Source organism: Oncorhynchus nerka, linkage group LG10, assembly GCF_034236695.1.
Source record: "Oncorhynchus nerka isolate Pitt River linkage group LG10, Oner_Uvic_2.0, whole genome shotgun sequence".
NCBI classification, from domain to species: domain Eukaryota; kingdom Metazoa; phylum Chordata; class Actinopteri; order Salmoniformes; family Salmonidae; genus Oncorhynchus; species Oncorhynchus nerka.
The window spans coordinates 42,189,467-42,213,481 of record NC_088405.1 but is presented as its reverse complement, the minus strand read 5'-3'; the positions used below and the strand labels follow the sequence as shown (position 1 = coordinate 42,213,481).

The following is a 24,015-nucleotide window of genomic DNA, read 5'->3' as shown; positions in this document are numbered from 1 at the left end:
GTCACGTGTGCATGGGTGGAACCAGCAGGCCAAACAGACAACAGTACAATGGTTTATACATTGCTTGAACTTCTCCTTAACAGGTGCAATCACATTCCCAGCAGGTAAGTATGGTCTGACCAGGGTTTTAAGTCTATAATGGGGTTGCTGTGTTGACTCAAGTTATTCTTGATCTCTTCCACCTCTTCCTCTAAATAGCTGATTGGATTAGTGCTGTTGTGTAAAGGATTAGCTGCCTTACTAGCCAATGTGGATAGGACATGCCCTCATATACCGCTCCTGTTGCTGTTTATAACATATGCTGCCAGATGTTCCATCTGACCATGTATTGATCCTGTGTGGTTCCTTAGTAAAGAACTGGGGAAGTGTCGTGACAGCTAGCGAACCTTGCTCTGACTCCACACAGATACCTGTAGTCATCATCGATAGTCAAAGCATTGAAATCTAGTCCAGGTGGTGGGATTGTACCCTTGACCACTACGACCTTCTTAAACAAATCTAAGTACTTTGTTTTCGTTGGCTCCAGTCGCTGGTAGAAGTCTCTGAAAGGCTGTTTTCTCTGATGCTGAGTCGGTGTCGTGTTTGATTTAAACAACAAGTCTCTAGAACTAAGAGATCAAGTCTCTGGGAGAGAGAAAGAGAAGAACATGGGAGTCGCTAACTCCAGGGATCACCATCTGTACCACCCCTCACAGTCTCCCATCAAGGTGGTGCTGAAAAGTGAGTATGGATGGAGATGGACTATGGATTGTTGGAGTGTTGGATAACTGTGTTAGTGAGCCTCAACGTTCTAGCGCTGCAATTGCCAGAAACAGAACAGTGTTAAGTCTGTGTATTTTGTCTTTCCACCATGTCAAGTTGAAGAGGTTAAGTGTAAGATGTGGTCTTTAGATAATAGTAACAACTTGTCATCAGGTTGCATCAGGTTGTAAAATCTCTCATAAGCTATAGTATGACCTGTGTTAATATAACCTACCTCTTTTCAATAGTTTATTTAACAGCGAATAGGTAAGGGGACAGGGTAAATTTATGAAAGGATATGAGAAGGAAGTGTGTAATTTAAATAAGGGCACTTAGACAAATTATTATGAGAATATCCTGTAGTATCATGTATCAAATATTTATATAATAGTGAAGTCTAACCTGCAGCATACAAAGAATTATGCTTTCCAGTGATGTTTGACTGTTGTGCACTATTTAAAGCTGGAGACCAGCATTAATCGTCCATTATGGTCACTGCCTGTAATGAGGCAAACATCAATTGTTTGGATTTACAGTACCAGTCAAAAGTTTGGACACACCTACTCATTCAAGGGTTTTTCTTTATTCTTTATTTCTTCATTATAGAATAATAGTGAAGACAACAAAACTATGAAATCATGTAGTAAGCAAAAACGTGTTAAACAAATCAAAATCTATGTCATATTTTTGATTCTTCAAATTAGCCACCCTTTGCCTTGATGACAGCTTTGCACACTCTTGGCATTCTCTCAACCAGCTTCATGAGGTAGTCAGCTGGAATGCATTTCAATTAACAGGTGTGCCTTGTTAAAAGTTAATTTGTGGAATTTCTTTCCTTTGAGAGAATGTCAAGTGTGTAAAGCTGTAATCAAGGCAAAGGGTGGCTACTTTGAAGAATCTCAAATCGATGTTGATTTATTAAACACTTTTTTGGTTATTACATGATTCCACATGTGTTATTTCATAGTTTTGATGTCTTCGCTATTAAAAATACTAACAATAAAGAAAAATCATTGAATGAGTTGGTTTGTCCAAACTTATGACTGGTACTGTATATACAGTGCATTCGAAAAGTATTCAGACCCCTTGATTTCTTCCACATTTTGTTACTTTACAGCCTTATTCTAAAATGGTTTCAATTGGCTCTAACCAGAATAGAAAGAGGAGTGGGACCCCGGTGCACAACTGAGCAAATAGACTGTACATTGGAGTGTCTAGTATGAGAAACGGACGCCTCACAAGTCCTCAACTGGCAGCTTCATTAAATAGTACCCGCAAAACACAAGTCTCAACGTCAACAGTGAAGAGGCGACTCTGGGATTCTGGCCTTATAGGCCGAGTTCCTCTGTCCAGTGTCTGTGCTCTTTTCCCATCTTAATCTTTTATTTTTATTGGCCAGTCTGAGATATGGCTTTTTCTTTGCAGCTCTGCCCAGAAGGCCAGCGTCCCGGAGTCGCCTCTTCACTGTTGACGTTGAGACTGGTGTTTTTTATTCAGACCATTTACTCTGTATTTTGTTGAAGCACCTTTGGCAGTGATTACAGCCTTGACTTTTCTTGTGTATGACGCTACAAGCTTGGCACACCTGTATTTGAGGAGTTTCTCCCATTCTTCTCTGCAGATTCTCTCAAGCTCTGTCAGGTTGGATGGGGAGCGTTGCTGCACAGCTAATTTCAGATCTCTCCAGAGATGTTCGATCGGGTTCAAGTTCGGGCTCTGGCTGGGCCACTCTGGCTAGGCCACAGTGACTTGTCCCGAAGCCACTCCTGCCTTGTCTTGGCTTGTGTGCTTAGGTTCCATGTTCTGTTGGAAGGTGAACCTTCTCCCCAGTCTGAGGTCCTGAGCTCTCTGGAGCAGGTTTTCAACAAGGATCTCTCTGTACTTTGCTCCGTTCATCTTTCTCTCAATCCTGACTAGTCTCCCAGACCCTGCCAATGAAAAACATGCCTACAGCATGATGCTGCCAGCACCATGTTTCACTGTAGGGATGGTGCCAGGTTTCCTCCAGACATGAAGCTTAGCATTCAGGCCACAATCTTGGTTTCATCAGACCAGAGCATCTTGTTTCTCATCGTCTGAGAGTCTTTAGGTGTCTTTTGGCAAACTCCAAGCGGGCTGTCATGTGCCTTTTTACTGAGGAGTGGCTTCCGTCTGGCCACTTTACCGTAAAGGACTGATTGGTGGAGTGCTGCAGAGATGGTTGTCCTTCTGTGTAGGTTCTCCCATCTCCACAGAGCAACTCTACCCCAATTGCTCAATGTGGCCGGCTATAGGAAGAGTCTTTGTGTTTCCAAACTTCTTCCATTTAAGAATGATGGTGGCCAGTGTGTTGTTGGGGACCTTGAATGCTGCAGAAAGTTTGGGGTACCCTTCCCCAGATCTGTGCCTCGGCACAATCCTGTCTTGGAGCGTTACGGACAATTCCTTCGACCTTATGGCTTGGTTTTTTCTCTGACATGCACTGTCAACTGTGGGAAGTTATACAGGTGTGTGCCTTTCCAAATCATGTCCAATCAATTGAATTTAAGAGAGGTGGACTCCAATCAAGTTCGGTTAGCCAGACGAAAATACGGAGCCTATGGGATGGTAATGTTCTCTAGTTGCTCCGTGATTGGCTAAGTGTTCTGTCACTCATGGGGACACTCTGTCACAGCAAAATCTACGGGGAGAGCTCAAACATTCAAGTGGGTGCTGCCATAGAGTTACATCAGAAGTGCCCAAGGCTAAAGATCATTGGCCACAGATAAAATCTTGTCAAATCACATCATATCTACTGTAGCTTTGATTGGACTTTCATTTCAAAATCTTAGCTAGACAAGCAGTCATCATCATCATGAAACATGGTCATAATCTACTGACAAATACTTTTCAATCCTTGTCATATGAAGAGAAGTTATAGATTAAACATGTCGGTGCTCATCAGCCATTGGACATAAACATTACACAACAAGTTGGAAATCGCAAATTCAACAATGAGTAGTTTGGAAGGAATCAGGGACTAACTGCAAGCGTTGCAAAGCAATCACTAGCCTGCTATTCACTGGATTTGGTGTGTGGTCCAAGTCTGGGTTTAAGGGTCTCTACTTTGACATTCTGGGGTATTTTGTGAAGATAGATCAGTGACCAAAAAAATCTAAATTTCTCATACCTTTTAAGACTTTTTCTGGTATATGTCGACAAGAAATCAAAGCCTTTGCTTATTCCAAATTTGTAGGATGGAAAACGGTTGAGAAATGTATATATGTCTCCAAAATATAGACTTTTCATTTGACACCCAATTTGATACGCTCCAATGAACTTCACGTTGGTGCTAATGGGTCCTTTTACATGGAAATGACCTTAATAGGTTTAACCTATAATGTTATTCTTATGCCAAGACCAAGGATGAGAGAATGAGTTGGTCAGAATCAACTAGGGCTAAGAATTTATTTTCAAAGGATGATAAATATCAATCAATCAATCAATCAATGAAACAAACAATAAATTCATTGGCCAAGACATGTCAATAGATGGATACACAATCATTGCACCTCTCTCTCTCTCTGTTCAGTAGCCTAAACTCACCACAGGAGCAGTGAGGATTAGTACTCATAACAGGCTAACACTTGGCAGCTAACACGCTAGCATTCAACCCTGACATTGCGCAACACCCTGCAGCTGCTATCATGGGTGCTCACACATGTCAAGCCTCTGTGCACGTGTGTGTGCTTTGTTTGTGCAAGCTTAGATAAATGCACAGTGATTTATTTAATAGAAAGCCACTTGAGTCAGTAAGTTGTCGTCGACTGCTGTGTACAGTGGGGGTAAACAAGTATCTGTCCAATGGGGTGGTTCTATCTTTGTTGGTTCATGATCTAAGAAATAAGGATTTGTTTAATCAATTAAGGTGTTTTTTTCAGAATGCAGTTGTTATCTGAAATGTGAGGTCCATTGAGGTCATTGCAGTCACCTGGCAGTCTCCACTCAACACCCATCTCTCAGAGCAATGCATTGTGGGGTAGCAGACACTACATCCTGTTATGTGGCACCCGATTACTGCGGTAATCCACTGTTGTCCATTTGTGTGTGTATATGTGTGTGACCGTGGGTAATACACTGCACTATAAATACTCACGTTGATTTCTATCACTCTCTCTCGTTCTCTCTCCCGCTCTCTCTCTCAAAGTGACCTTAATTTCTAGTACAGGAATACAGCACTATGACCAACATCAGGCAGCAGAGTATTACACCGAGTCTCTTTGCAGAAAGATTCTTACAGAGGGGTACACACAAACACACCGCTCCTTGAGATGTGTTTCTGCAGTATCAAGTCACGTGGAGGTCTATGACTATTCACTTATTTACCTTGTCAGATTATACGATTCTGCTTCGGTTGCTTCTTTTCTCCCTACAGGTTCTCACTCTGTTCATCAATTGATAGCATGAGTCTAAGACTAAAGGACCTCAGAAGAGACTGTGAATGTCCCCACTTCTGCATCTAGAAATGTCCCCTAATAAACCATTATACAATGGCTAGTTCTGGCATTTGGAAATGGAGTCTTTGCACCTGTTTTGAAATAATGCTATAGACAATGCCATAGACGGAATGATAGCTAGCAAGCTACACTTTGTAATGAGTGCTGTGTGTATATGCACATCAAAACTCTGAGTAAAATATCCTCACCTTTGGGAAGCAAATGTATGTATTTCTTTCTCTTTATTTCCCTTCAGGACGCAACGAGCCACTGAAGAAGGAGCGTCTTAAATGGAAGAATGAGTACCCTATGACGGAGGGCCAGCTGAGGTGTAAGAGGGCTGAGTTTTGGGACACGGCCCCAGCCTTTGACGGCAGGAAGGAGATTTGGGATGCGCTCCGAGCAGCAGCGGTGGCCGTAGAACTTAACGACCTGGAAATGGCTCAGGCCATAGTGGACGGAGCCTGCATCACACTACCACATGGTGAGATACACACATGTGCCCACACACACACACACACACACATCCATTCCATCCAATTATTAATACACTAGATGACTGACGAGGTGTGCTGTTTTCAAGCCACTGCTCCTCCATCTTGGCACTCCCCCTCCATTGTGAAGAATTGGTTTGAAGCTATAAAAAAGCATGTATTGGGGCCTTCCGGGTGGCGCAGTGGTCTAAGGCCACCAGAGACTCTGGATTCGAGCCCAGGCTCTGTCGCAGCCGGCCGCAACCGGGAGGTCCATGGCCCTAGCATCGTCTGGGTTAGGGAGGGTTTGGCCGGTAGGGATATCCTTGTCTCATCGCGCACTAGCGACTCCTGTGGCGGGCCGGGCGCAGTGCATGCTGACCAGGTCACTAGGTGTACAGTGTTTCCTCCGACACATTGGTGCGGCTGGCTTCCGGGTTGGATGCACGTTGTGTTAAGAAGCAGTATGGCTTGGTTGGGTTGTGTTTCGGAGGACGCATGGCTCTCGACCCTCGTCTTTCCTGAGCCCGTACGGGAGTTGTAGCGATGGGACAAGATAGTAACTACTAACAATTGGATACCATGAAATTGGGGAGAAAAAGGGGGTAATTAAAAATAATAATATATATATTTTTTAAAGCATGTATGGTAATGACCATGCTTAATGACTATCAACAATAATGACCTAAATGACAGAGTGACAAGAACAATATTCATAATAAATATTCCAAAACATGCATCTTGTATGCGACAAGGCACTAAAGTAATACACTTTTTGGCCTGAATGCAATACATTACAGTACCTTCAGAAAGTATTGACATCCCTTTACTTTTTCCACATTTTGTCATCTTACAGCCTGAATTTAAAATGGACTAAATTGAGATTTTGTGTCACTGATCTACCCCACAATACCCCAATGTCAAAGTAGAAATTTGTTTGTGGAACATTTTAGAAATGTATAAAAAAATGTAAAGCTGAAATGTCTTCAGTCAGTAAGTATTCAACCCCTTTGTTATGGCAAGCCTAAATAAGTTCAGGTGTAAAAATGTGCTTAACAAATCGCATAATAAATTGCATGGACTCATTCCGTGTTCATTAATAGTGGTTAACGTGTTTTTTGAACGACTGCCCCAAATCTGTATCCTACGCATATAATTATCTGTAAGGTCCCTCAATTGAGTAGTGAATTTTAAGACCAGAGCGTTTTATCAATGCCTTGCAAAGAAGGGCACCGATGGGTAGATGTGTAAAAATATTTTAAAAAGCAGCAGCTGAATATCCCTTTGAGCATGACAAAGTTATTCATTACACTTTTGCATGTTGTACCACTGCACCCAGTCACTACAAAGATACAGGCGTCCTTTCTAACTTATTTGCCGGAGAGGACGTAAACCGCTCAGGGATTACACCATGAGGTCAATGGGGATTTTAAAACAGTTAGAGTTTAATTGTTGCGATATGAGAAAATTGAGGATGGTTCAACAACATTGTAGTTACTCCACAATACTAACCTAAATGACAGAGTGAAAAGAAGGAAGTCTGTACAGAATGCAAATATTCAAAAACATTTATCATGTTTGCAACAAGGCACTTAAGTAATACTGCAAAATAATTGGCAAAGAAACTGACTTTTTGTCCTGAATATAAATCATTATGTTTGGGGCAAATCCAACACAACACAACATTTATTATCTCTATTTTTAAGCATGGTGGTGGCTGCATCATGTTATGGGTATGCTTGCCATTGGCAAGGACACTGGAGTTTTTTGGAATAAAAAGAAACAGAATTGAGCTAAGCACAGGCAAACTCCTAGAGCAAAACCTGGTTCGGTCTGCTTTCCAAAATACACTTTCAGCAGGACAATAACCTACAACACATGGCAAAATCTACACTGGAGTTGCTAACAAAGACGACAGTGAGTGTTCCTGAGTGGCCAAGTTAATGTTTTGAATTAAATCTGTTTGAAAATCTATGGCAAGACTTGAAAATGGCTGTCTAGCCATGATCCCCAACATCTTGACATAGTTTGAAGAATTTCGAAAAAGTTATGGGCAAATATTGCGCAATCCAGGTGTGCAAAGCTCTTATAGGCTTACCCAAGATGACTCACAGCTGTAATCGATGCCAAAGGTGTTTGTATTATGTATCCTGTTGTGATTCAAAATATTTGAATGTGCAACCTAATCCAGTGATTGTCATGCATTTTGGATAGACAATTATGTTATTGTTATACTTTACCATTAATATGTCTCCAGAATTGTCCCTTTTTTTGTCAATAGAGATGAATTTGTCTGCATCTTTATGTGCTCTAATAGCATATGCTAATTTGTTTGGGGCTAATTCACCACCCGAGTAAGTGGAAACTCAAAACACATTAGATAGATCACTAACTCTAAAGTTAATAACCTCTAATAGTAGCCATGTATTAATCTAACAGTAAATGTCATGTCCAGAAAAACTAGCCTACGTCCAATGAGGCCAATGCGCATATCTCAAAGCCATATCGTTTATCTTTGTAAAATAGTTGTTATTCAACTCATAATTGAGTTGCAAAATAAAAGTAGACCTACAGAAAGCTGAGGACATCCTCTCTCCATCTTGGACAACCGGATAGTTGTGTTTTCCCAGAAATTGGATTTTAATATGTTATACAATCAGAACACCTTTTCTTTCTCCCGGAGCGTTTTTTCCCCTGAAAAAGGAGAGATAGAGTGGTTCAATCTACACAGCAGCAGGCCCCAGCTACACACATAAAATGCATAGTAGTCCAAGCTACTGATTGAGACACTTTCAGTCATGTAGTATATGTGGACACCTGCTTGTCGAACATCTCATCCCAAAATCATGGGCATTAATGTGGAGTTCGTCCCCAATTTGCTGCTATAGCAGCCTCCGCTCTTCTGGGAAGACTTTCCACTGTTGGAGCTAGAAACAAGAACATTTAGCTACATCCTCAATAACATCTGTGACCAATAAAATTTGATTTGATTTACAGTAGATGTTGAAACATTGCTGCGGAGACTTGTTTCCATTCAGCCACAAGAGCATTAGTGAGGTCGGGTATGAATGATAGGCGATTAGGCATGGCTCGCAGTTGGCATTCCAATTAATCCCAAAGGTGTTCAATGGGGTTGAGGACAGGGCTCTGTGCAGACCAGACAAGTTCTTCCACACCGATCTCAACACACCATTTCTGTATGAACCTCGCTTTGTCATGGTGAAAAAGAAAAGGGCCTTCCCCAAACTGTTGCCACAAAGTTAGAAACACAGAATCTTCTAGAATGTCATTGTATGCTGTAGCGTTAAGATTACCCTTCACTGGAACTAAGGGGCCTAGCCCGAACCATGAAAAACAGCTCCAGACCATTATTCCTCATCCACCAAACTTTACAGTGGCACTATGCATTGGGGCAGGTAGCGTGCTCTTGGCATCTGCCAAACCCAGAGTCGTCCGTCGGACTGCCAGATGGTGAAGCATGATTCATCCCTCCAGAGAACGCATTTCCACTGCTCTAGAGTCCAATGGTGGTGAGCTTTACACCACTCCAGCCGATGCTTGGCATTACGCATTGGTGATCTTAGCCTTGTGTGTGGCTGCTTGGCCATGGAAACCCATTTCATGAAGCTCCCAATGAACAGTTATTGTGCTGACATTGCTTCCAGAGGCAGTTTGAAACTCGGTAGTGTATTGCAAACGAGGACAGACAATTTTTTACACGCTGCACGCTTCAACACTGGCCGGTCCCGTTCTGTGAACTTGTGTGGCCTACCACTTCGCGGCTGAGCCGTTGTTGCTCCTAGACATGTCTACTTCACAATAACAGCACTTACATGTTGACCGGGGCAGCTCTTGCAGGGCAGAAATTTTAGGAACTGACTTGTTGGAAAGGTGGTATACTATAACGCTGCCACATTGAAAGTCACTGAGCTCTTCAGTAAGGTCATTCTACTGCCAATGTTTGTCTACGGAGATTGCGTGGCTGTGTGCTCGATTGCATGGCTGTCTGCTCGACTTGCACTTACTCCATCCATCTATCCTTCTGGGTAAAGAGATCAGTGAGTGAACTGTAAAACTCCTCCCTGTTGGCCCACAGTTTTAATAGTTTCTTGGTCTCGATGCGATGGAGATGATGGCAAGGAATGAGAGTCGTCCTTGAATTGTCCGTTTCGACTGTGTGTCTTTATCCGTTTCAGTGCAGAAAATGACCTCGAATGCTGTTGTGGCTGATATAGTAAGGATATAGTAAGGAACGTTGTCGCCACTGGAGCTACAGTAACTTTGTCGCCTCAGGGAAAGTCGTGTCGGGTCATGCTGAACAAAAAACTGAGAAGCTGTCCAGGTGATTTGTCCTGTACCATTTGTGAGCTGTACAATCCGAATAACGAAATCTAACGAAATCAAAGTACTTTTGACAGGCACTCGTTTGCTGGTGTGACATTGTTTCACATTTTTTGCAGTCCACTGAGCCAAGGAAATGAAGTTCACCAAAGTGGTCAAACCTGGCTCCTCATCTAAACATTGATTGATGTTGTCCATTATGGTGTAGTAGATTCACCCCTCTCTACTCTGACCCGCTGGTTACTATGAGTTTCGCTTTCTGCCAGGCCCAATTCATTGTATTTCATGCTCGAATCGCTCAAATGAACGATCAGTCTTGTTGCTGCCTTACCAGTGCTTTCCTTGTGTCGCTGAAACCCATATCCATCACTTTGTTCTGCAGAACACGAAAGAGCGAGTCAGTTTCATTAAAAATTCTATCATAGGCCTTGAGCAAAAAGCAAATATGCTGGCAGGTCTCAATGTGTTGCTAACTGTAAAAACCATATTACTGCCACACTGGCGTTCATGAGTCATGAAGGCAGTCAAATTCCACATGACCGTTTATCAAATATAACTTTATTTGTCACATGTGCCGAATACAACAAGTGTAGGCTTTACGGTGAAATGCTTACTTACAAGCCCTTAAAACATCTTAAAGAGGCTGTGAATTTTTTCAGCTTTTTGTTAAAAATTGCGCAAAATTTCAACGTCCTGCTACTCATGCCAGGAATATAGTATATGCATATGATTAGTATGTGTGGATAGAAAACACTCTGAAGTTTCTAAAACTGGTTAAATCATGTCTGTGACTATAACAGAACGTGTGTAGCAGCCAAAACCCCAAGGAAAACTGTTCACACAAAAAATATCCCTCCGCCAGTCTCTGTATATTGTCTATGGCAAGGCAAAATAGATACGGCCCAGTTTACAGTTCCTACAGCTTCCACACGATGTCGCCAGTCTTGGCAATTGGGTTGAAGTTCATCCTTGGTGAAATGAGAAATAGGCACTTCCTTTCATCGAGTACACAGGAGGAAGTTTTGAAAGAGAGAATATGGACCATGATTTCAAGACTTGACTGGATCAGACGGGCTTCATAAATGGAAATTTTGGGTATACATGGACGGATTTAATCGAAAAAAAGACCCAATTGTGATGTTTTTGGGACATATAGGAGTGCCAACAAAGAAGCTCGTCAAAGATAATGAATGTTTTATATTTTATTTTTGCGTTTTGTGTAGCGCCGTCTACGCTAATTATTTTGTTTACGTCCCCTTTGGGTATTTCGGGGGTTGCATGCTATCAGATAATAGCTTCTAATGCTTTCCCCGAAAAGCATTTTAAAAATCTGACATGTTGGCTAGATTCACAACGAGTGTAGCTTTAATTGAGTACCCTACATGTGTGTTTTAATGAAAGTTTGAGTTGTATCGAGTACTATTAGATGTCACTCTGAAATTTCCGCTGATGTTGATCCCTGTACAGGGACAGCAGCCATAAAAGGTTTTAACCAGCAGTGCAGTTCAAGAAGAGTAAAGAAAATATTTACCAAGTAGACTATAATAAAAAGTAATAATAAAAAGTAACACAATAAGAAAAACAATAACGAGGCTGTATACAGGGCGCACCGGTACCGAGTCAGTGTGCGGGGGTACAGGTTAGTTGAGGTCATTTGTACATGTAGGTGGGGTGAAGTGACGATGCATAGATAATAAACAGCGAGTAGCAGCAGTGTACAAAAGGGTGGGGGGGTCAATGTAAATTGTCTGGTGTCAATTTTATTAATTGTTCAGCAATCTTATTGTCACGACTCCCGCCGAAGTTGGCTCCCCCGCCTGTTCGGGTGGTGCTCGGTGGTCATCGTCACCGGCCTACTAGCCGCCACCGATCCCTTTTTCTTTTCGGTTAGTTTTGTCCCGTTAGTTTCACCTGTTCCTATTTTGTGTGTGCTTGATTTGCTACCCTATTTAGCGTGTGGAACCTGCCCCTTTGTTGTGTGGGATTATTTTGATGTTCACGTTTGTGTTGTTGGTGCTGTTTGTGCTCTGGACCATGTTACCTGTTGTTTTGGGTTGGTCAGTGTTTTGCACCCTACGTGTTTGGGCATTTATTTTTGGTGCCGCATTAAAGTGCATCTTTCCACTGGACCTCTCTGCTTTCTGCGCCTGATTCCTCTCCACACACCTAGTCAGTCGTGACAGAATCCCGCACCCTTCACAATGGAATCAGCAGGAGCAGCCACACCTCCTCTCCCATTGATGGAGGAGAGGGTCTTCCATCACACCACCGTTCTTCACCGGATTGGGTCCGCCATGGATCAGATGATGGAGAGGATGGCCTGATGGGAGAGGAGTGGCCTTCCCACCCCACCCCCTCCACCAGCACCACCTACCCCTGCTTCAGCATCCGGTTCAGGGGCCCTGCGTCTGGCGCTCCCCAGGGAGTATGATGGGATGGCGGCTGGGTGTCAGGAGTTTCTCCTCCAACTGGAATTATACCTAGCTGCCGTCCATCCGAAAGCATGAGCGTCCTCGTCTCCTGTCTGACGGGGCGAGTCCGGGAGTGGGCCAATGCAGTGTGGAATGGCCCAGGCTCGGCGAGGGATCACTACCCCTAGTTCACCCGCCGATTCCGGGCTGTGTTCGATCACCCACCGGCTGTTCCACCTGCAACAGGAGACGAGAAGCGCGCACGACATTGCCCTGGAGTTCCGGACCTTGGCCACAGGAGCGGGGTGGAATGACAGGGCTTTGATGGACCACTTCCGTTGTAGCCTCAGGGAGGACGTCCGCAGGGAGCTAGCGTGTCGGGACACTACTATCTCATTGGATGAACTGATAGACATGTCCATTCTTCTGGACAACCTGCTGGCTGCCCGCGGGCGTCCGGAACGGGCCCTGTTGATTCCACCCCCAAGTCCTCCTGCTCCCATCCCCATGTAGTTAGGGGGGGCTGCATCGAGGGGGACCGGAGGAGGAGTTTTCTCCTGCACCAGTTGTGGTCGGCGTGGACACATGGCCGACCGGTGCTGGAGGAGCTCGTCTGGGAGTCGGGAGGGCAGGCGGAGCACTACTCGTTCACCCCAGGTGAGTCCGCACCAGACTCACCCAGAGCTTCCTGTCGGCCATATGTTTGTGCTAACCTCTTTCCCTGGGTTTTCTCCCTCTCTACAGCATAAGGCGCTAGTCGATTCAGGCGCAGCTGGGAACATTATGGATCATGGGCTTGCACTAAGGCTAGGGATTCCCCTGGTGTTGTTAGACCAACCTTTCCCCATGCACTCCTTAGATAGCCGACCATCAGGGTCAGGGCTGGTCAGGGAGGCCACGGTGCCACTGGACATGGTAACGCAGGGGGGTCATAAGGAACAGATTAGTCTATTCCTTGTTGATTCACCTGTGTTTCCAGTGGTGCTGGGAATTCCGTGGCTTGCTCATCACAACCCGGCGATTTGATGGAGACAGGGGGCTCTTCGAGGGTGGTCAGAGGAGTGTTCGGGCAGGTGTATAGGAGTTTCTGTAGGTGCGACTATGGTGGAGAGTCCAGAATAGGTTTCCACCGTGCGCACTCCCTCTGAATATGCCGATTTGGCTATCGCCTTCTGTAAGATAAACCTCCTGGAGAACGCTGAACTTCCTAGGAGTCACGTGTACCCATTGTCCCAGGAGGAGACAGTGGCTATGGAGACATATGTCACGGAATCTCTAGGGCAGGGGTACATTCGGCCCTCCACGTCACCCGTCTCCTTGAGCTTCTTTTTTTGTGAAGAAGAAGGAGGGAGGTCTGCGTCCGTGCATTGATTATAGAGGTCTAAATCGCTACGGGCGGTGGAATCATTTCACGGGGCGCGTTTCTTCACAAAACTGGACCTGAGGAGTGCGTATAACCTGGTGCGTATCCGGGGAGGAGATGAGTGGAAAAACTCATTTAGTACTACATCTGGCCATTATGAGTACCTCGTCATGCCATATGGGTTGAAGAATGCTCCAGCCTGCACGGGCAGGGAGTGGTAGTGTACATCGATGACATCCTGATCTATTCTGCCACACGCGCCGCGCACGTGTCTCTGGTGCGAAAGGTACTTGGGCGACTGCTGGAGCATGACCTGTATGTCAAGGCTGAGAAATGTGTGTTCTCCATCAAGCCGTTTCCTTCCTGGGTTATCCCATTTCCACCTCCGGGGTGGTGATGGAGTGTGACCGGGTTACAGCCGTGCGTAATTGGCCGACTCCGACCACGGTAAAAGAGGTGCAGCGGTTTTTAGGGTTTGCCAATTACTACCAGAGGTTTATCCGGGGTTTTGGTCAGGTAGCTGCTCCCATTACCTCACTGCTGAAGGGAGGACCGGCGCGCTTGCGTTGGTCAGCAGAGGCAGGCAGAGCTTTCAGTCGACTGAAAGACCTGTTCATCAATGCGGACCCTTCTTTAGCGTTCATAGTGGAGTTGGACGCGTCCGAGGCTGGGGTAGGGGCTGTGCTGTCCCAGCACTCGGGCGCGCCACCAAAGCGCCGCCCTTGTGCTTTTTTTCCCGAAGAAGCTCGGTCCGGCGGAGCAAAACTATGATGTGGGTAACAGGGAGTTGTTAGCTATAGTCAAGGCTCTGAAGGTGTGGAGACATTGGCTTGAGGGGGCTAAGCACCCTTTTCTCATCTGGACTGACCATCGTAATCTCGAGTATATCCGGGAAGCGAAGAGAATGAATCCGCGTCAGGCTAGATGGGCCATGTACTTTGCCCGGTTCCGCTTCACCATCTCGTACCGGCCAGGCTCCCAGAACACTAAAGCCGATGCGGTGTCCCGCCTATATGATACCGAGGAGCGGTCCATCGAGCCGACCCCCATCATTCCACCTTCATGTCTCATGGCACCGGTGGTATGGGAGGTGGACGCGGAGATAGAGAGGGCATCACGGTTGGAGCCTGCCCCCCCTCAGTGTCCAGCAGGGGCTCAGTATGTGCCGCGGGGTGTCCGTGACTGGCAGATTCGACACCTGCCTAGAGGGAAGTTACAGCCCCTCCCCGTTCCACAATGGCCGTGGTCACACTTGTCAGTGGACTTCCTCACCGACCTTCCCCTGTCCCAGGGAAGTACCACGATCCTGGTCGTTGTGGATCGGTTTTCTAAGTCCTGCCGTCTCATCCCGTTGCCCGGTCTCCCTACGGCACTGCAGACTGCGGAGGCTCTGTTTACCCATGTCTTCTGGTACTACGGGGTGCCTGAGGACATCGTCTCTGATCGGGGTCCCCAGATGGAGGGAGTTTATGGAGAGACTGGGGGTCTCGGTCAGCTTGACCTTGGGTTTCCACCCCGAGAGTAATGGGCAGGTGGAGCGAGTAAACCAGGATGTGGGCAGGTTTCTGCGGTCGTATTGCCGGGACCGGCCAGGGGAGTGGGCGAGGTATGTTCCTTGGGCAGAGCTCGCTCAGAACTCCCTTCGCCACTCCTCGACTAACATGTCTCCCTTCCAGTCTGTGTTGGGCTACCAGCCAGTCCCGGCCCCATGGCATCAGAGCCAGACCGAAGCTCCTGCGGTGGAGGAATGGGTGCAGCGCTCAAAGGACATCTGGAAAGCCGTCCAGGAATCGTTGAGTCTGGCTGGGGAACGGCAGAAGAAGAGCGCTGACCAGCACCACAGTGCGGCCCCCGTGTTCGCACCGGGGGACTGGGTCTGGCTCTCGACCCGAAACCTGTCCCTCCGCCTGCCCTGCCGGAAGCGTGTGTGGGGCCATTTAAAGTCATGAGGAGGATAAACGAGGTGTGTAATGGGTTACAACTTCCTACTTATTATCGTATTAACCCCTCGTTTCATGTGTCTCTCCTCAGGCCGGTGGTGGCTGGTCCGCTACAAGAAAGTGAGGTGCCTGAAGTTCCTCCGCCCCCTCTGGACATCGGGGGGTCCCCGGCGTACACAGTACGTACCATTCTGGACTCGAGACGCCGGGTGAGGGGCCTACAGTACCTCGTGCACTGGGAGGAGTACGGTCCGGAAGAGAGGTGCTGGGTACCGGTGGGTGACGTTTTGGACCCTTCACTCCTGAGAGACTTCTACCGCCTCTACCCGGATCGCTCGGCGCCTTGCCCTCTGGGCCGCCCTCGAGGCCGGTGGTGGCGCGCTGCGGGTGCCGCTCGTCAGGGGGGGTACTGTCACGACTCCCGTTGAAGTTGGTTCCCCCGCCTGTTCGGGTGGTGCTCGGCGGTCGTCGTCACCGGCCTACTAGCCGCCACCGATCCCTTTATCTTTTCGGTTAGTTTTGTCTCATTAGTTTCACCTGTTCCTATTTTGTGTGTGCTTGATTTGCTTCCCTATTTAACGTGTGGAACCCGCCCCTTTGTTGTGCAGGATTATTTTGATGTTCACGTTTGTGTCGTTGGTGTTGTTTGTGCTCTGGACCGTGTTACCCGTTGTTCTGGGTTGTTCAATGTTTTGCGCCCTGCGTGTTTGGGCATTTACTTTTGGTGCCGCATTAAAGTGCATCTTTCCCCTGGACCTCTCTGCTCTTTGCGCCACACACCTAGTCAGCCGTGACACTTATGGCTTGGGGGTAGAAGCTGTTGAGGAGCATTTTGGTCCTAGACCTGGCGCTCCGGTACCACTTGCCTTGGCGGTAGCAGAGAAAACAGTCTGTGACTTGGGTGACTGGAGTCTCTGACAATTTTATGGACTTTCCTCTGACACTGCCTATTATATAGGTCCTGGACGGCAGGAAGCTAGGCCCCAGTGATGTACTGGGCCATTCGCACTACCCTCTGTAGTGCCTTACGGTCAGATGCCGAGCAGTTGCCATACCAGGCGGTGATGCAACCGGTCAGGATGCTCTCGATGGTGCAGCTGTAGAACCTTTTGAGGATCTGGGGACCCATGCCAAATATTTTCAGTCTCCAGAGGGGGGAAAGGTTTTGTTGTGCCCTCTTCACTATTGTCTTGGTATGTTTGGACAATGATAGTTCGCTGGTGATGTGGACACCGAGGAACTTGAAACTCTCGACCCGCTCCACTACAGCCGCGTAAATGTTAAGGGGGGCCTTTTCGGCCTGCCTTTTACTGTAGTCCACTACCAGCTGCCTTGTCTTGCTCACATTGAGGGAGAGGTTGTTGTCCTGGCACCACAATGCTAGTTTTCTGACCTCCCTATAGGCCGTCCCATCGTTGTCGGTGATCAGGCCTACCGCTGTTGTTTCGTCAGCAAAGTTAATGATATTCAAATCAAAACAAATGTATTTAGAAAGCCCTTCTTACATCAGCTGATGTCACAAAGTGCTGTACAGAAACCCAGCCTAAAACCCCAAACAGCAAGCAATGCAGGTGTAGAAGCACTGTGGCTAGGAAAAACTCCCTTGAAAGGCCAAAACCTAGGAAGAAACCTAGAGAGGAACCAGGCTATGAGGGGTGGTCAGTCCTCTTCTGGATGTGCCGGGTGGAGATTATAACTGAACATGGCCAAGATGTTCAAATGTTCATAAATGACCAGCATGGTCAAATAATAATAATCACAGTAGTTGTCGAGGGTGCAACAAGTCAGCACCTCAGGAGTATATGTCAGTAAAATGCGAATCAATTTATAACATTTTTGACATGTGTTTTTCTGGATTTTTTTGTTGTTATTCTGTCTCTCACTATTCAAATAAACCTACCATAAAAATTATAGACTGATAATTTCTTTGTCAGTGGGCAAACGTACAAAATCAGCAGGGGATCAAATACTTTTTTCACTCCCTGTATATTATTTCGTAAACTCAGCAAAAAGAGAAACTTGAAATATAATGAAATATGAAATATAAACAATTAATGAACATGCATCTGTGGAACGGTCGTTAATTGCCTACCATCTGTAAGCTGTTAGTGTCTTAACGACCGTTCCACAGGTGCATGTTCATTAATTGTTTATGGTTCATTGAACAAGCATGGAAAACAGTGTTTTAACCCTTTATTTTTACGAATTATCTTTGAAAGACAGGGCCCTGTTTCTTTTTTTGCTGAATTTATCATGCTTCTTTAGACCTCTCTAAAACAAATAATTGATTTATTGTGAAGGTGTAGGCTATATTACATGGATTGTTATTAGACTTTTTAAAATGGCTTGTAGCCTATGTGTGGAAGCCAGGAGATGCTAAATGTGTTTATGTTAATTAACGGTAAATTACCATGAGACCGACAGTTATTTGCTTGACAATCACCGGCTGATGAAATTTCGTGACCGCCACAGCCCTAGTCACGCCCAGGCCTTCCACGGGAAGTAAAGCAGTTCCGTCTTGTCGAGGTTGCGCTTGAGGTGGTGGGCCGACATCCAAGTAGAGATGTCTGCCAGGCACGCAGAGATGCATGTCGCCACCTGCGTGTCAGAAGGGGGAGGGAGAAAAGTAGTTGAGTGCCATCCGCATAGCAATTATAGGAGAGACCATGTGAGGATATGATGTAGCCAAATGACTTGGTGTATAGTGAGAAGAGGGCCTAGAACTGAGCCCTGGGGGACACCAGTAGTGAGAGTATGTGGTGCAGACACCGATCCTCTCCACGTCACCTGGTAGGAGCGGCCTGCCAGGTAGGATGCAATCAAACAGTGTGCATAGCCTGAGACACCCAGCCCTGAGAGGGTGGACAGAATGATCTGATTGTTCACGGTGTCAATGGTAGTGGATAGATGTAGGAGGATGAGAACAGAGGAGAGAGAGTCGGCTTTGGCATTGCGGAGAGCCTCCGTAACACAGAGAAGAGCAGTCTCAGTTGAGTGACCCGTCTTGACTGGTTAGGGTCAAGAAGATCGTTCCGAGAGAGACGAGAAAGTTGATCAGAGACAGCACGCTCAAGTGTTTTGGGAAAAAAGTTGACGAGGGAAGTGAGGAATAAGAGAAGGTCTCCAGAGATGGTCTGGAGGAGGGGATGGGGTCGAGCGGTTAGGTTGTCGGGCGGCCAGACCACTAGTCGCTAGGATCATCTAGAGAGAGAGGGTAGAAAGAGGTCAAGGCGTAGGGTTTTTCTGTGTGAGTGAGACCAGTGGACTCAATAGGCTGAGCGAATGAGTAGTGGACGTCGTCAACCTTTTTTTACAAAGTAGTTAACAAAGTCGTCCACAGAGATGAAGGGGGAGGATTAAGGAGGGAGGAGGAGGTGGTAAAGAGTTTCCTAGGGTGAGAGACAGACGCTTGAAATTTAGAGTGGTAGAAAGTGGCTTTAGCAGCAGATACAGAGGAAGAGAAGGTAGACAGGAGGGAGTGAAAGGATGACAGGTACTCCAGAAGTTTAGTTCACCGCCAGTTTTGCTCAGCTGCGGCAGCCCTGTTCTGTAAGCTCCCAATGAGTCACTCAGCCATGGAGCAGGAGGGGAGGGCCGAGCTGGCCGGGAGGAAAGGGGACAGTGCGAGTCATAGGATGCGGAAAGGGAGGAGAGTAGGGTCGAAGAGGCAGAATCAGGAGACAGAAGGGAGAAGGATTAGGGAGAAGGATTTAGCAGAAGGGAGAGATTATAGGATAGAAGAGGGGAGTAGTGGGAGAGCGAGAGCGAAGATTGTGATTCTTTTTTTTACTCTGTGAACGTTGTTTTTTCACACATGTAGCCTTGTGCACTCGATGGCCACTATAATATAGCAAAAAAAATGATGCCTGTTTGTTTCTTTCTATTTCTACTTTAAGGTGTTTTATTCCCAAGTGCAATATTTATATGTGTGTGGTCACAAGTGTTCTATTATAAAGGCTGTCATGGCTAACTGTAATATTAGTGTATTTTCTTCTGTCAAGACTCGAGTGTCATTTGCAGTAAAGTCTAGGCAACAAATAACATTGGATTGCTTTCTTTACATTTTTTAGCTGTGAGTTAGGTTCACATTAACCACTTTTTATTTTACACACAGAGACTGATCATGTAGATCATATTCTTTGTTATTTAATTAGTTTAAACCTGCATTTCCCCCTAGCATGGATTTTTTTGCATGTTTCAGTGCAAAAATAGAAAAAGTGTCACATTTTTGGGCCCTCGCCAGTTTGCATCTCTGTTCCAAACGCTGCCAGACTCGTAATTCCACATGGGTTGTGTGCGCAGGCTACACTAAATTAAAAGGGTTGCAGCCAGGGGGTGGGGAGTGTCTGTAAAGCCTACATGGAGAGGTGCGAACATGTATAGAAAACACACATAGTTGACAAAGCTACAGAAGAGCAAAATGAGATAATCTGTAAATAACAAGGTAATATACTCAAGTGAGAGAGCGGTGTGGATCCTCCCAGATGTGATGTGTGGTTATATAATAGTCATGGGCAGCATGAGAGGATCTCAAGTATTTAGCTACATAGACAGTAAGGAGACAGTGGGGGATGGTGTCTCCAGGGGTAGGGTTGGCCACTCCTAGTCTAGAGGTCCCTAGGGGCTGTTGGTTGACTTCAGTCGGGCCTGCAACTGAGTTTTTTTGTTGTGTCTTTATCTGTCATCTTCAGGTACTCTGACAGAGAGTTATGATGAACTGGGGAACCGCTACCAGCTTCCTGCTTACACTCTAACCCCTCCCGCCAATCTCATCACTGAACGCACCAATGACAGCGAAGCTCCCGAAAAAAAGGAGCCGAAAAAGCCTCCCGCCTTTCTCAAAGAGGAGTTCCAGCTACAAGTACGACTCTCGTGCGGTAAGAGACACAATACTAGAGCAGGTGATATGACAAAAATTCACATTGCGATAAATTGCATGAATTGAGGCGAAAACGATAAATAAAACGTTAAGTTTATAACATTAATATCCACCACAGTTTTTTATTTTTTATTATCCTTTAAAATACTACTACTATCTTGGTGGTTGTAGCCATCAAGTGGCCCATTAACAATCACCCCGATAAACACATTTATTTCATTTCAAATAAACAATATCAGCAAAAGGCCTGTGATAAGTGGTTGATGTCGTTCATTTTCCGTTTATCGTCCCAGCTCTACACCCTACCCTTTTTCCATTGAGTTGCTCCATCTGGGGATTTCTCAGGAGGGTCATTTCAATATGAATAATTGTGAATGTCATCTCTCAGGCCTAGTTATCATCCTGTTGTTTGACAGCGTGTTAAAGGGAATCTGTTTAAGCAAGGCGAGGCACAGAATCACTCATCTTGATTACATTATAGTGATTTGTGCATGAGTGATTCTGCACAGTTTGACTCTCAAACTCTCTAGTCCAGGGTTTTCAAAAACTCTGTTCAGCTGATTCAAATAACCAACTTATCATCAAGCTTTGATCATTTGAATCAGCTGTGTAGTTCTAGGGCAAAAACTAGAACGTGCATCCAAGGGGAGCCCCAAGACCGAGTTTAGGAAACCCTGCTCTAGTCTCGAGTCGATTTACTTGCTCTGATGTCCCACTATTCCCAACTACGCTCCTCTCCATTCACTACCCTACAAACAGTGAACTGATTGAGTGCAGTGAGCAACTGGTTTATACAGTGAGGGCAACGTTTCAAACGTTGCAGGTAGAAATATAATGAATAGAGTTGGCACCATTCCCCATACTTGAACAGACCCTTGATTGTAGAAGTCACTTGACCAACGTCTCTGTCCTCCACAGGTAAGGACCTCCGTATAAGCGCCTCCATGTCAGACACCATCTCCCAGCTGAAGACAGTCCTGGAGGGGCAGGAGGACATCGAAGTGGCCCACCAACGCTGGTTCTTTGCAGGTAAACTGCTCACAGACAAGATCCGACTCCAGGACACCAAGATACAGAAGGACTTTGTGGTCCAGGTCATCGTCAACAACTACTTACCAGTTACCAAACTCATGCCAAACTGAGGAGAAATGGAGAAAGACGGATGGGAGAGCAGGAGGAAAGGATTGAGATGAAAGGGGGACAGAGAGAGGGGTGGCGAAAGACTGGGATGGAGTGCAGGCAGAAAAGGATGGGGGAATGTTGGTCAAGGCCTTATTTCTCTCCTTGGGAAGTTCAAGCACACCGGGGTCATGTTCATTAGTGCACACCGTAGGAAAACGTAACAAAACATTTTGCAACATTTCTCATTGGTCATGTTCAGATGGCCCGAAATGTGGAAAGACTTTTCTTCCATTTCGTGCCTAGTGAATAGGACACTGGACTGTTGGTTGATGCAATGGAATGTTGGTTGCTGCAACAGAATGTTGTAATTAGTTTGTTTGCTTTTGTATTTCTTATCCTCTTTTTGTATTTTCCTAATGAGCCCACATTGTTACTGAGTAAAAATACACAAATTCTGCATAGCCTGGCAAAGCACTGACAAACTGTAGAATGAACGGGAAGAGAATCATGGCATATGGAGAAGAGATATTTCTCCCATGAGTCTGTCTGTCTACAAATCATTCCTTGTGAGTTTGTCCTTGTGGGACTTTGAACTGTGGAAAGTGTCCTGCCTGATGGTACAAATATCCTATTGGATCTCTATCTATACTGAAAGCCAATCGATTTGTACCCTATCGATTGTCTAATGTTTACCTAATGGGAGAGAATAATATTGACAGATTTATGAACGAAAGTGTATGTACTGTTTCAATACTTGTTGGATCATCATATACAAATATTTGAAATTTTACGTGACAAGGTTCATAAAAAGTCAACGATTTGAGGAAAAAGTGAATATACAGGTTTATAAAGGTGAAAATAGCAGATTTGATTTCCATCTACCGTATTTTTCGAACCAATTATGGAGAAAATGCTGGAAAGTGTATGAATATTTGTTAATGAATTTATTAATAAATATTCTAAATGTAAACTGAAGTAGTTTGTCCTAGTTTGTATTGAAAATTCATCCTTAAGTACAGATGCTAAATATTATTAAAAAGTTACATTTTATCTTCACCCAAAGAATATAACTAGAAACAGTCATTTTTCATTACAAATTGTGTCTTCCTTTAGCTGTTCAAAAGTTTTTATGGTAGTTAAAGAGGTTTATATGTTTAAATTGCTATCATTGAACATTTGAAGCTAGTAGTAGTGATTGTATTACAAATAGCAGTACAGTAGTAATAATATCAGCAGTGAGCGACTATGGTCATAGTGAGCGACTATTTGTTTCCATGTTCCCTCTCCTCACCGTCTCTCCTTGATTAGTTTTGACATTTTTCAAAATGAGGCAAGGAGAGAGGACGGAGGAGAGGAGGCAGGCGGCGAGTAAAACCAATTGAGATTCTGCCAGCGTAGGTAGCATAAGTGTAACCACATGTAACATACAGTATGGATTTGCATTAGAATACGCATCAAAAGTCCTAATGCAAAGTTACACCTCACTTTTCTATTTTTTGAGTTATTATATAAAACTGATCAGAATTCCGAAGTCATAACGGAAAAACATTTGAGGGGTGTGAAGTAATATGGAGGACCCGGCAAGCCAGCCTATTCCCTATCATGTAAACTTCAAAAGTATAACCAAATTAAAAGAAAATGTTTGCACTCATCATGAATACGGGTTTCAATTTAATTTTCAGCCAACTTACAAGCAAATACTTTACGAATATATTGTTACAAATCAGTTGCAAGGTTGCTAGCCAACTAGCATGCTAACGTTATCCCTACTAGACAAATAGCGTTAGTCCTACCAGTCTGCTCATTTTAAATTAGCACTTCATGAGTCAGCCAGTTGCTATCTTACTTCTACATTAAAGTAAACTAACATTTTAAATATTATTAATCATTAGTTATAATAGAGACATGTGGGGTGCCATAGTCTAGGGTCTACAGCAGAAGTTAATGGTTATCTGTAGGAGGAATGTATATGGTGGGTGCAATTAAGCTTGGAATGTGCTGAGTGCAGGGAAAACTATCACATGTTGGCAGGCACTGATAAGGGTGGGGAGCCGTGGATTAGTGATGAAGGTAGCCGAGGTCAGGTCAGGTCACGTTAAAGGAGAAGGAGAAGTTTATTTCCTGCGTCACTTAATTTCCTGCCTAGCAACAGAGATGGCGTGTTTAGAGAGGAATAGGAGATTGCACCCAAAATTGGGGTATATATATATACACACCACCACTATTGGAAATGTGTCTTTGTCTGTTCAGCTGTTTGACCCTTTGGGGTGAATAAACTTGGTTTAAGCTTT

At 45.1% G+C, this 24,015-nt stretch overlaps 1 protein-coding gene across 1 annotated transcript; it reads left to right on the top strand.

The window, feature by feature from the left end:
* The first annotated feature begins 303 nt into the window (after positions 1-303).
* On the top strand, positions 304-24,015 carry LOC115136372 (ubiquitin domain-containing protein 1-like). The gene is made up of 4 exons (XM_029671959.2): positions 304-720; positions 5,452-5,679; positions 20,415-20,600; positions 21,521-24,015. Exons 1-4 carry the CDS (start codon positions 648-650, stop codon positions 21,742-21,744), a joined length of 711 nt encoding a protein of 236 aa, XP_029527819.2. The 5' UTR covers positions 304-647; the 3' UTR covers positions 21,745-24,015.

Coding starts and splice junctions, on each gene's coding strand:
- LOC115136372 (XM_029671959.2), top strand. CDS start 648: ATGGGAGTCGCTAACTCCAGGGATCACCATCTGTACCACCCCTCACAG. Junction 5,680..20,414: donor CTGCATCACACTACCACATG/GTGAGATACACA, acceptor TGTCATCTTCAG/GTACTCTGACAGAGAGTTAT. Junction 20,601..21,520: donor ACAAGTACGACTCTCGTGCG/GTAAGAGACACA, acceptor TGTCCTCCACAG/GTAAGGACCTCCGTATAAGC.